At 35.6% G+C, this 12,520-nt stretch overlaps 1 protein-coding gene across 1 annotated transcript in view; it reads right to left on the reverse strand.

Moving 5' to 3' along the window:
• Positions 1–1,128: 1,128 nt before the first annotated feature.
• The window catches only part of ACBP4 (acyl-CoA binding protein 4), a 113,724-nt gene continuing 102,332 nt past the window's right edge, over positions 1,129–12,520 (reverse strand). The window contains exon 18 of the mRNA XM_089402573.1: positions 1,129–1,668. Within this exon, the coding sequence (XP_089258699.1) occupies positions 1,480–1,668 (189 nt within the window). The 3' untranslated portion in view covers positions 1,129–1,479. The remainder of the gene's footprint in view (positions 1,669–12,520) is intronic.

Genomic DNA, 12,520 nt, shown 5'->3' on the forward strand with positions numbered 1-12,520 from the left:
CTACGACCTTGATTTCACTGAAGGCCTCTGTAAAGCTGTAAGCAATTTGGTCCTATGAAATACTCCAACAAAACAAACAAAATCATGAATCAGATCACGAGTATAGAGATGATGCACCACAATGTATTTGGGACATGTATGAAAAGAAAGATTCTTAACCAACGAGATAGCACTTTGATCACTACGTTATCGTAAAATTCGCCAAGGACACTTATGCCATACTTGTGCCATTTAGTGCAGTTATTTAACATCTAAATGGCATAAGGATCCACAACTGCACTAACGTTAATTTAGATCCTATCAAGTCAAATAGAACGTGGATTTAGGAAAACGAATTTACAACTTCAAAAGGACCCTACGAATACACCATGAGAAAGTTGCCATGTCATTAACAACATTCCATTATTTCAAGGCGTAGATTTTATCCATGACTATTATTTTCAAAATTAGATAATAATAAAAAAATGCAATCCACTTATCTCGCTACCATTGATGTTATATAAATTCTAAGTTTAAACTATTCCGATCCCTGTTTTGAAAGCTACTCTTTCTCCATTTGATGGTGATATACAAGTTGGGCAGACAGGAACAGAGTACCTAAACTATAATTCACTTATGACTTAAATAATAAAAGCATCCAACCCATCAGCCCCAAGGGTTAGCATGATTGGTAGATGATCTTGAGAGAAAGTTCATAGGTCTCAGGATTAAATCTCATTGAGGTGCTTAGGGCTACCAGCCAATACTTTTGCTGGTGGTTACAACCATCCTCCATCCAGAAAACTAGATGCGATACCAGGGGGGCTGGCAAGGTACTAGCATCCTCACTTGGAATGTTTAATACATGGAATGAGAAACTATTATCTGAGAATTAAAAGCAGTTAACATTTCTATATAAGCACATTCTCGTGCCTGTCCTCGCAACAGAAGATAATTTCATCCAGCCTAGAAGGAAAATAGACCTTTCCAGTAGTTTAACCTATCTATAGAACTACCCAGAGTAACTTGAAAACACATACGCGTGCCTCTCCTTGCAATAGAACATAATTTCAACCACAGCCTAGAAGGAAAATGGCCTTTTCCACCAGTTAGTTAATGCTTGAAATTAACATTGTAGAACCAAGAAACTGAATAAATCTCGTAATGGTTGTCATGAACAAGAATTATTTTGTAAAAATTACATCCAAAAATAGTTGGCAGCATACATGACATGTCTGCCATAAAGACAACACTAAGCACTTAGAATGCTCAGACATAAATCTTATTTGGCTCAATTAGATGCGTGCGTTCAGCATTTACAAGAATAGTATTGCATATTTCATTTCAAGATGAACAATTCAAAATTTGCAAATTACTGGATAATTCCGATATAATCACTGGTGCTGGTGACATAAAATTCAATATGAATATATTGCTAATAAAAAAGAATAACAAGAAATCGCTTTGCACTAGAGCAATAATCTACATTTAAGAATATATTCAAGCTTCCACAGACTTTGTCTCTGGCGGACTCCCAGCAATCCAACTCCAAACTCCACCTGAGTTTTGTCTCCGTGCAGCATTTGCTGCAGCTTGATCAGATGCAGCTTTCTGGCGCTGCAGCAACTCTACTTCCTTCTGTAAGGCTTCCAACTGTTGCATTTTCTGCCGTAGCTCTGCAACATCTACCTGCATGAATGAAAAGGAATCAACTTAAATTTGGCATTATGATAAATATCAATATCCATTTTTTTCTTGTCAAACTACAGAACTCAATTTTTGTAATGTAGATAGGATATAAATAGGGAAGTTATAAATTAATAATTATGGAACAAATAGGATAATTGTAAATAAATAAATCGGCAATTAATAGGAAAATATGGCAATTTTCCAAAGAGTTATGGATCACAAAATAAGCATTCATCAACCTATTATAACAATCGCCACCCTATCTCACCATCTCTGATTGACCATGCACATTTGTTTCTCGGATCTCCTAACAAACTACTTGTTTTAGATATGAATGGCATTCAAGCTTTCCATTCTACACCTATGAACGCTAGTATCCTTAAATTTTGACATGAATTCCACTATTTTGTATGTTCCTCCATTTTCCCCTTACTTTATCTCAATCCCTTCTTCGGGATTCTCTATTCTTTTTAATCCCTTCTTTGGGATTTTCTATTCTTTTTATTTATTTCTACTGGAAAAAGGGTTGAATATATGCAGGAACGCAACTCTTCCCAATAATTTTCAACCTGTTCAGAGAGACTTTGCCAAGTGTTAAATTTTTCCTTGATTTTGGAGCCACCTGTTTTTAAACTTGAATTTGGCATATAGTCATCCTTTGTATTTTTGGTAAATAAACTAGTGTTTTAAGAACATTTTAAAACAATAATAAAGAAATGAATGAATGTCAAAAAGAAGTTAATATGGCCAATGGAGCAAGGAAAATTTCATCATGGGAATCTCAAATAGATCCCCTTTCACTCTGTCACAAGGATTTATACTAATCAATAATTCAAAAAATGATTCTTTACTTCCAATAACAAAAATACACTTATCCTTTCACGTTTGAAAACATAATGGAATTACATTGAAACTTCTATAATAAAATGAAATCATATCACTTTTAAAATGAAGTAGGACTTTGCAGCTATTCAAATTATTATTAAAAAAAAGAATATTTTATCTTTACAGTGGACTCAACGAAAGAGAATGAATCAGATAAACAAAATGATTCGGAAGAAACAGACTTTGGTCCTAACTCTTCCTCAAAGAATTTGTGGGCAATGGAATACATTTGGAAAAGGAATCAAAATAAGTTTGCTAAGATATTGATTTTGAAAACCATGTACTTGAAAAGATCTCTCCGTGTGCCTTTGCAACTAATTCAAACATAGTATGATCAGAAGCACAGTATAACAAATGAAAGATTCTGCATTTAATAGTTTAAAAATGCTAGCTCTGATCAAGATAGCAAATACGGATTTGTTAAGAAATAAACAACACAAAAAGTTAGCCAAGACACCAGATGCAGATTCGTTAAAAAATGAAAAATAAAAGCACAGAAGTGTACAAGACAAAAACTTAATAATCAACAAATTTGCCAAACAAAATAGAATAAACTATTGAACCAACAGAATTCATAGAATAAGACTCCAGTTTTTACAAAGAAAAAGGAAAAAAACAGTTCAACATGAACATGATACATCAACAAATCAAAATTGTTAGGCCAGGAAAGTAACTCCCAATGTATGCAATCCATTAAGGTGAATATCATTATATACAAGTACAATGGTAACCTTTGGTATTCCAATTCCAAGACTTTTCCTATTCTAACTGATCGAATTTCTCAATTTACATATTTTTGCCCAATCCCCAAGGATTAGATGTCTAACATCCCCCCCGCCCCCTAATCTGAAGGGGTGTTTGTGAGTACAAGCATCATTCTGAATCTTTCAAACTTTTCTCTTCCAAGTGCTTCAGTGAAAGTGTCAGCAATTTGCTCATTCGTGGAACAATGTTCGTAGGTGAATAGTCGTGGCCTCTACATGATGTCGAATCAAATGATACTTTGTGTTGATATGTTTAGTTCGATCATGGAATTTGGGATTTTTGGCAAATTTAATTGCATAAATATTGTCAATCAGAAGAGGAGTAGATTTCACTTGTTTCTCCTGCAAATCTTCAAGAATTTTCTTGAGCCACACAATCTCCTTGGTTGGTTCTACAGTTGCCACATATTTTCTCTGTTGTGGAATCTGTTGGAACTAGTTGTTTGCGTGACCTCTAGGAGACAGCTCCTAATCCAAGACTCATAACATAGCTTGACATAGACACTCAATTTTCCTTATCTCCATCAAAGTCTGAATTAGAATATCCAATCAAGCTGAAATCATCCACCTGTGAATATTTGAGTACTTTAGAACTCTTTTCGCAACAGACCAATGTCCCTCACAAGGCTTTTGCATAAACCTAGAATGGATTCCAACAGGAAATGAAATATTTGGTCTGGGAGTGGTGAGGTAGATAAGACTTCTCACGAGCTATCTATACCTACTTACATCCTCAAATTCATTTCCTTCTTTAGATGTGAGCTTCAGATTTTGTTCCATTGGAGTGGACAAAGGATTGCATTCAACCATGCCAAACTTGTTCAACAATTCTCCAATGTACTTCTTTTGAGAGAGGAATATATATCTTGGATGTTGGGTCACTTCAATGCCCAAATAGTAATGAAGGTGTCCCAAATCTATCATCTCAAATCCTTTCTTCAATTCTTTCTTTATGGATGCAATATAATTTTCATTGTTCCTTATTATCAACAGATCATCTACATATACCACAAGATAGACAATAGTTTTGCCAACTTTCTTGACAAATAAAGTTGCATCATCAAGATTAAAGTGTTTGAAATTTAATTTCAAAAGATGCTTAATCAATTTTTCATACCAGGCTCGTGGTGCTTGTTTTAGGCCATACAAGGATTTGATGAGTTTGTATACTTTTTGTTCTTGTCCCTTCACAACAAAACCTTATGATTGAGACATAAAAACATTTTCTTTCAAGTCTCCATTCAAGAAAGCAATCTTTACATCCATTTGATGGACTTTCCATCCATTTTGAGCTGCCAAGGCAAAGAGAGTTTAGATGGTGGCCAATTTTGTTGTGGGAGGAAAGGTCTCCTCATAACAAACCCCTTCTTTTTGTGTAAATCCTTTTTCCACAGGCCTTGCTTTGTGCCTGTCAAGTGAGCCATCTAATTTATACTTGTTCTTGAAGACACTTGCAGCCAATTGGTTTGGTTCCAAATGGAGGGTTCACCAGGTTCCATTTTCCATTCTTTATGAGTATCATACGCTTGCATTGCTTCTTTCCATTCATCATGAGTCTTGGAAATACTGAGAGGGGGAGTGAATCAGTATTTCTTTTCAATTGTTATTTTTACCAGTTAGATCACTTATATTTAGAACAGAAAATGAACAATAAGAATAAATGTTTTTATTAATTTCTTCTTTACAATAAATCAAGTACAATATATGTAGGGCTCCAACCCTAGATGAAGACACTGATCTTCAATCTCCCAGGCTCCAACCTGTATTTGCTAAGCACCGACTTGGACTTCCAAGGCTCCAACCTTGTAAATTTTGAGGCACCAACCTCAAGGGCTCCAACCCTATATCTAGTTCAGGCTCCAACCTGGTTTCTGGAGGACTCTGATCCTCTAGGGCTCCAACCCTATCCTCCAAGGCACCAACCTTGTCTTTTTGAGGCTCCAACCTCTTGGGTTGCAACCCTTGCTTTACTTCGTTAAAATATATTTGGTTATACTTCACGACTCTCAATGTCTTCTTCAACGAGCCCTATCAATCTTCAGCTTCAAAAATGTCCTTGATCTCCAAAGAACTTAGCTCAATGACAACCCAAACAAAATTCTCAAGCTCACCTCATGAGGGTTTCATCATGGGCCTTCAAAACAATTCTTCGAGTACTTCACAATGTCTTCAAGGGTTCTTCAATAGGTTGCTTCAAGTGATACCAATAAGCTGCTCAAGGAGGTCTTCGAATAATGCTTGCTCACAACTCTAGTTCTTCAACAATGTTTCTACAAGATGCTTAGAGAGACTAGCTGCAATAGATCAATAATACAACAACTCCTCTTGGCTAGACTCAACAGTCTTCAAGGGATGGTTCAACTAGATGTCTTCACTTCAAGATTTTGCCACAAGGATGTTTTTAAGGGTGCTCCAAACAATACTTCAAGAATACCTTGAGATGCTTTAGGGCTACCTGCAATAGTACAATTGCTTTAGAAAATGCACAATTGATTAATTCTAGTCTTTCTCAAGTATCCTTAAAATACTCTTCAAATTTGCTTCAAGAGATTGCTCCAAGAGGTATTCAATAATGCTCCAAAGCAGCTCAAGGGATCTTCAAATTCAGCCCAAAACAATTCCAAACTCTGTGTTAAAATATGCAAAATGAATGCTTTGATGATCTTCAAAACTGATGCCAAGGAAGGCACAAAGTCAATCTGAGTATACCCCTAAAAAGAAAATCGTTGAAGACTGCTCCCAAGAGGGGTCGAGACCTACAGCTCCACAGGGCCGAAGTTATCACAGACTTGTGATTGGAGGTTCGAAGCCTGAGTCTCCGCAGTTTAATCCTCTCACAAATCTGAGGTACTGAGGCTCCACATGTTGTTGTAGCAGTTAAACGATATTCAACCCAGAACGGTCTTCAAGTAGCAATGCATATGATGTGTCAATAGGTCCGTAGAACGGTTTTAATAGGTCCGATAAGATTTTCTTCTTCAACTTCGAGAGGATTTCAATCCAATTTCGTAGGCCCTTTGCAAACCGTTTCGTAGGCCCTCTTGATTTCGTTTATCATATTTAGTTCACAAGATGTGAACTGTATTTCTTCTCTCGATATTTCTTGTCTAATATGCACAGCTTGAGTGAGTTAATTTATTTTGTATTTATATAAAATTTAATGAGAGAGATATGTCATCTTTAGAGAAGACAACTTGATTTACTGGAGCCCACAAATATTAAACACGTTCAGCGTTCACATGAAACACATAACTCTAGTGTCCAATGTGTACATTGTTTAAATATGTATTGTTAGAAATCAGCATTTTAGGAGTTGTTGTGGGGTCCATTACCTAACAATGTAACCTCTTTATATATATATATATATATATATATATATAGATAATGCCTAATGATTTTAGATTAGTGAAACATTCAAGTATATATGTCCCCTATATATATTCCTTGCATATATATTTCAAGAGTTAGGGTATGGTTAATATTTTTGTGTATAGGTAGTACTTGGATAGTGTATGGTATTTGTAATTTGGGACATAGTAACTTAGGGTTTAGGAATTTAGGATTAGCGTTTAGAAATAGTCTTTAGGGTTGTATTAACAAGTAGATTCATCATTGGAGATTTTTCATTAGGGTATGCCTAGGGTACATGTCAAGGGTTTCTTTAATCATGCTAAGGTTAGGGTTTTAACATAAGGACATTTTTTACATAGACCTAGGGTTTCCAAGGACAAGGGCATAAAGAGAGTCTTCAATGAGGATAGGGCAACATCACAAATGTTAGGGCAATATGTAGCAATCAAAATCCAACTCTTACAGTCTGCCATTTTCAACAATGTCATATTGACATCAATGACAACCTTGACTAATAATGAGAACCAGCTTCTTAAAACGAAATTGGTTCAAAATTAGTAGACAAATTTAATTCACAATCATAAGAAACATCCATATCATCATATGAATCAGAATCATCTACATCACCTCTACTTTGTCTGGTCGAACTTCTAGTTCTTGTCTTTCCAACCTCATTAGGATGAACACTTTCAAGTGTTTTAACGAGCCATTTTGGAGGACCTTTCTAACATGGTCCAAGTTGCTTTGTTGACAAAGATGGGTTGCATAAAGATTTAGCCTTCCAATCCTCTCAATCACGTCACTCAAATGGCCTTCATAATCTGAAGAAGTGGTTGGAACTTCATGACGGGGGGAGGTGCTTCAGAAAGAGATTTCCATAGATTGATCCAGGATAGGGATCCCCCTATTATCACTTTCCCTAGTTGTGGAACGAAATAACTAAGGTAACCTCAAACCCCTTTTAGGTTGAAGTTGGCCCTTCAACCCAAAGAGGGATCTTTCCGTAAAACTCGACAACCCTATGGTCATTGTAGTAGAAGGTTTTGTGTAATTGAGTTCAGGTGGCCAGATTTAGATCTATGGATAAATTGGTTGGGTGGTCTTCAAAACCATTGGGCATGGAGTCCAGCGATTAAACAAATGAGATCACAGCTCAAATGAGAAGGTTGTACAAAGCATGAAAGTCACAAGTCCTTTGACTATTTGGGTGATTTGGAAGAAAGGACTGGAAGAAAACAGAGTTTATAGATGACCAAAATAACAAATATTAATCACTGATAATTTAAGAGAGGAGCATCAATGAAATTCAATCTCATAAACTAACATTCTCAGACATGGAAGAAGACAATTATATAACAGAGAAAATACTGACAGGGAGAAGCAACACATGAATTTCCTACTAACTTCTCATTAAACACTGTGAATACATTCAAGATTGCTCAAATATATTTGGACTACAAGTGTTTCTCATAAAGCCAACCCTGTTTACATATTCATAAATTGTTTATATAGTGCTTTACATAACAATTTTACAAAATAATAGTCCTCACATAATTACAGAAACAGAGATATTTTAAATATCTTTCAAGTTCATGTATGCAAAAGATAAACTTAAAAATATCCTGTATGTCCTAGAATAACTATAGGAAAATATGCTTGCATTCAGGCAAAAGAAATATCTGTCAACTACCTCCCTTGAAAGTAGAACAGGTCCCAAAACTGTAGTTTTAGCTTTTCTACTAACATAATAGGTCCCTCTACAAAAATCCATCAAAACTGCTTCTTCGTTCTTCTTCAACTCTGGTAGAAAATCTTTAGCCTTCAAATTTGGAAATTTGTTTATTAATGTTGATCCTCTGCCTTTTATGCATTATGACAAAGAAACATTACCCGATCACTGGTATATCCAATATAAGTCTTTGGCTTCCGATGATATAAGCAGAAAAATTAAAAGATTGGCTCTTGAAGATGGAGGGGTAAAAATTATTCCAAATCAGTCCATTTACCCTAGGATTCCCAAGCCAATAGTCTTGCCAGAGAAACATGTATTACCAGTAGAAAGTCCAGTCCAAAGTGGAAGAAGGTCTTTTTACAGACAGTTATCTATACCAGAAGAACAGTCGTCTACTTCCGCAAGCACACCCCGGTCTGAAAAACAATTGTATATACCTGAAGAGAAACCTTTTCTCGCTGTAAATAAAATGTTTAGAACTCATGTACAGAATTATCCACCTATGGAAGAATATAGATATGCAAATAAAAGATTTGTAAGAGGAGGAAAATGGCCACCAAAAACAAAGTTTTGTGTCTCTTCTTCAATGTCCAAACAGCCTGCTACCAGAGCAGATTGTGCACCTCTCCTAGAACATGAATCACAAGAGCCCAATGATTTGGAACAAGTATATCAAGTAGGAAATTATTTGACTACTTGGTGTTCTCATGCTGAAAATGTTCTAGACAATTTAGGACAACAAGCAGATCTGATAAATGAAAATTTAAAATTGTTGTATGAAGAGCAACAAGAAGAGAAGAGAGAAAGAGAGGAGAGAAGAAAAAGAAAAATGAAGAAGAAGGGTAAGAAAATCCCAAAATTTCATGTAGATATGACAGCCCCAAATTACTGGGATTTAGAAGAAGAAGTACCAGAAACAAGTGATGGAGAAGGGACTTCCAGAGACACTGGAAAATTAACCAGTGGATCTTCTAGAACGTTTAAAGCAGAAAAACCTTTTGAATCTAAGAAGGAAGTCATGTCATTAGAACAAGCTGCAATAAAATTTCCATCCTTTATTATGCCATCAATAAAGAATCAAAACAAAGCTCACATCCTAAGAGAAGCTAAGTACCCTAGAGTTGAAGAAGATCTGTTTGCTACAAATTCTGGTGGTTACATTCTAGATCTAGATAACTCATCCAATCCTGGTGAGTCTATTAGAATCTGGATAGGAGCCTTATATCAAATGCAGGTCACAACAAGATTAGACAATGTGTCTATCATGATCTTAGCAGAAAAGAGGATGGCAGGGATAGTGTTTGATTGGTGGATGGCAGGATCAGAGGCAGAGAGAATAGCAGTCATGGAAGCAGGATTAGCTACATTTGAAATGCTGTTAAAAACTCAATTCATTCCAGAACCAAAAGATGAAAAGAAACAACTATTGACTGACCTTAGCCGCATGGAACTTAAAGATCTAAAATATTTAGATCAATTTGGCAAAGAATTTATGGCTAAAGTCTTTAAAGCTAATCTGTTTAATGATATTGCTCAAAAAGTTTCTTTCTTGTCAAAGTTGCCAGGAAACTTAGGAGATCTGATTATGAAAGATCTTGAGGTTCAGATGAGAAGTTTAGAACAAGTTTATTGGGTTGATCTTCTGTTTAGAGTGTCAGAAAAGGTCAAATATTTGTGTTGGCAGAAGAAGGCGCATGACATCACCCCGAGTTCAGATGTCTGCAGAACTGTATTACCATGGACGCCTTTTAAATCAAAGAAGAAGAAATATAAAAGGTATGGTAGATACAAACCCAAAAGAGTATCGAACCCAAAGAGACCTTTCAGAAAATTCAGATATTTGAAAAAGAGAACAGCTCCAAGAAACAACAATTGTTGTTTCATTTGTAAAAAAGAAGGACATTTTGCTAGAAAGTGTCCTCAGAAATCATCTAGTAAACTTAAAGCTTGTATAGATATTGAAGAGTTTCAAGATGATTGGTCTGTAGTAGAATCAGATGAAGAAATTTCTGATGTATATATTCTTACAGAAGTTTCAGATAATGAAGAGGAAGAACCTGTACAGAAAATGAATATTTGTACAAATTGTTCTGATGATGATTTTTATAGTGAACAGCACTATAGTGATATAGAAAGTTCTTCAACTGTGGTATCATCAAGTGAGACAGAAGATATTTCAGACTCAGAATCAATTTCTGAAGAAGGATCAGAAGGAACAGAAGTATCAGAGAAGACAAATAGAGGTAAACAAATTGCATCACCTTTACCTCAATTCAATTCTTTATGTCCATTTGAAAAGAAAATTGCACCATCAACTAGTATACCTCTGCCAGAGATTACAAGAAATGAACAAAATACTTTGTTGAAAAAGATTGTGAAAACAGAGAGCTTGATTTATATTCCAGTAGAAGTTCAAGTCAGAAATGAATGGATTTCAGTAGATGCATTTGTAGATACTGGAGGATCAAATAATCTAGCTCGACCATCTTTGTTCAAATCTCTCTGGAAACCATTAAAAAATATACTAGTTTCAGAAACAATTGGAGGATCTGTCCAGCTCACACATTATGTAGACAATATTTCTTTAAAAGTTGGAGGGAGTATTGTAAAAATTTCAGCAATTCAGCACTATGACCCTTCAGCAAGTTTGATGTTAGGCATGCCATTTATAAATTCTGTGCTTCCAGTAACTATCAGCCAAGATAAGCTGATAATAAATCTGAAGAAAAAGGCTATATCTGTGCCTAGACTAAGCATTGCAAACTCTGAAGCTAGGCATGAGAATAGACAAAAGAAAGTAGGAACTAGAAGGCCGACTAAAGATTCAAATGATTGGCAAGAGGTCCTACAAATCTATGAAGCCAGAGCAGAAAAGATAAATAAACAATCAGCATGCATTGAAGAAAACTGGTCTACAGAACAGAGAGATATATACCAGAGACTTCTGAAAAGTTGTTCGAACAACCCACAACAGTTTTGGGAAACTGAAAGTCCGATGCAGGAGATAGTCACCTTACATGACAATGGAGTAAAAGGTAAAGTGATTCCTTGCACACCATCAGATGAACAAGAAATGAGGAATCAAATTCAAGAACTACTAAAGATGCAGTTAATAGAAATCAGTGAATCTCATTATGCCTGTTCTGCATTTCTAGTAAGAAATCATTCTGAGATAGTAAGAGGTAAACCACGGATGGTTATCAATTACAAACCTCTTAATGCAATTACTCAGAATTTTAATTACCCATTGCCCAGACCAGAAGTAATTATGCAAAAGATTCAACATAGTAAGGTGTTCAGTAAATTTGATATGAAGTCAGGTTATTATCAGATACAGATTCAGCCAGAGGACAGACACAAAACAGCCTTCATATGTCCAGCAGGATTTTATCAGTGGAAAGTTGTTCCATTTGGGTTGAAGAACGCTCCAGCTTTCTTCCAAAGAAGGATGGATTATATTTTTGCTAAATATGATTTTATAGTTACATATATAGATGATATTTTGATTCATAGTCCAGATGTAAATACTCATTTGAAACATCTAGAAATTTTTCTTGAAGAAGTTAAAAAGCATGGTATAGTCTTGTCAGAAACAAAGATGTCCTTATTTCAGGATAGCATTGATTTTTTGGGGATAAATGTTGCAAATGGTTCTATTCAAATGCAACCCCATGTGTTAACAAAATTAACACAGTTTCCTGATGAACTGAAGGACAAAAAGGCAATTCAAAGGTTTATTGGAGTTCTGAATTACTTGCACAAATACATTCCAAAACTCTCAGAAAAGACAGCTGCTATAAGGAGACACAGCGACGGAGGATGGTCAGAAGAAGCAACTGAAGCAGTAAAGAAACTTAAAGAAGAATGTCAGCGGTTACCAAAGCTTCAACCACCAGGTGATGGTTTATTAATTTTGCAAACTGATGCTTCTCTTAATTTTTGGTCAGCTGTATTGTTAGAACAAAGAAGAAATTGTAAAGGAGAGATTGAAGAAAACCTGTGTGGATATGCTTCTGGAGAGTTTACAGCAAGTCAGAAAAATTACTTCATAGCTGAAAAGGAAACATTAGCTATCTTCAACGGGATTCAGCGGTTTGAGGTATATCTAACCCCGGTCAAG

The sequence above is a fragment of the Pinus tabuliformis genome, chromosome 2_1, assembly GCF_031772625.1.
Source record: "Pinus tabuliformis cultivar Carrire ecotype Pingquan chromosome 2_1, CPIR1, whole genome shotgun sequence".
In the NCBI taxonomy this organism is placed as follows: Eukaryota; Viridiplantae; Streptophyta; class Pinopsida; order Pinales; family Pinaceae; genus Pinus; species Pinus tabuliformis.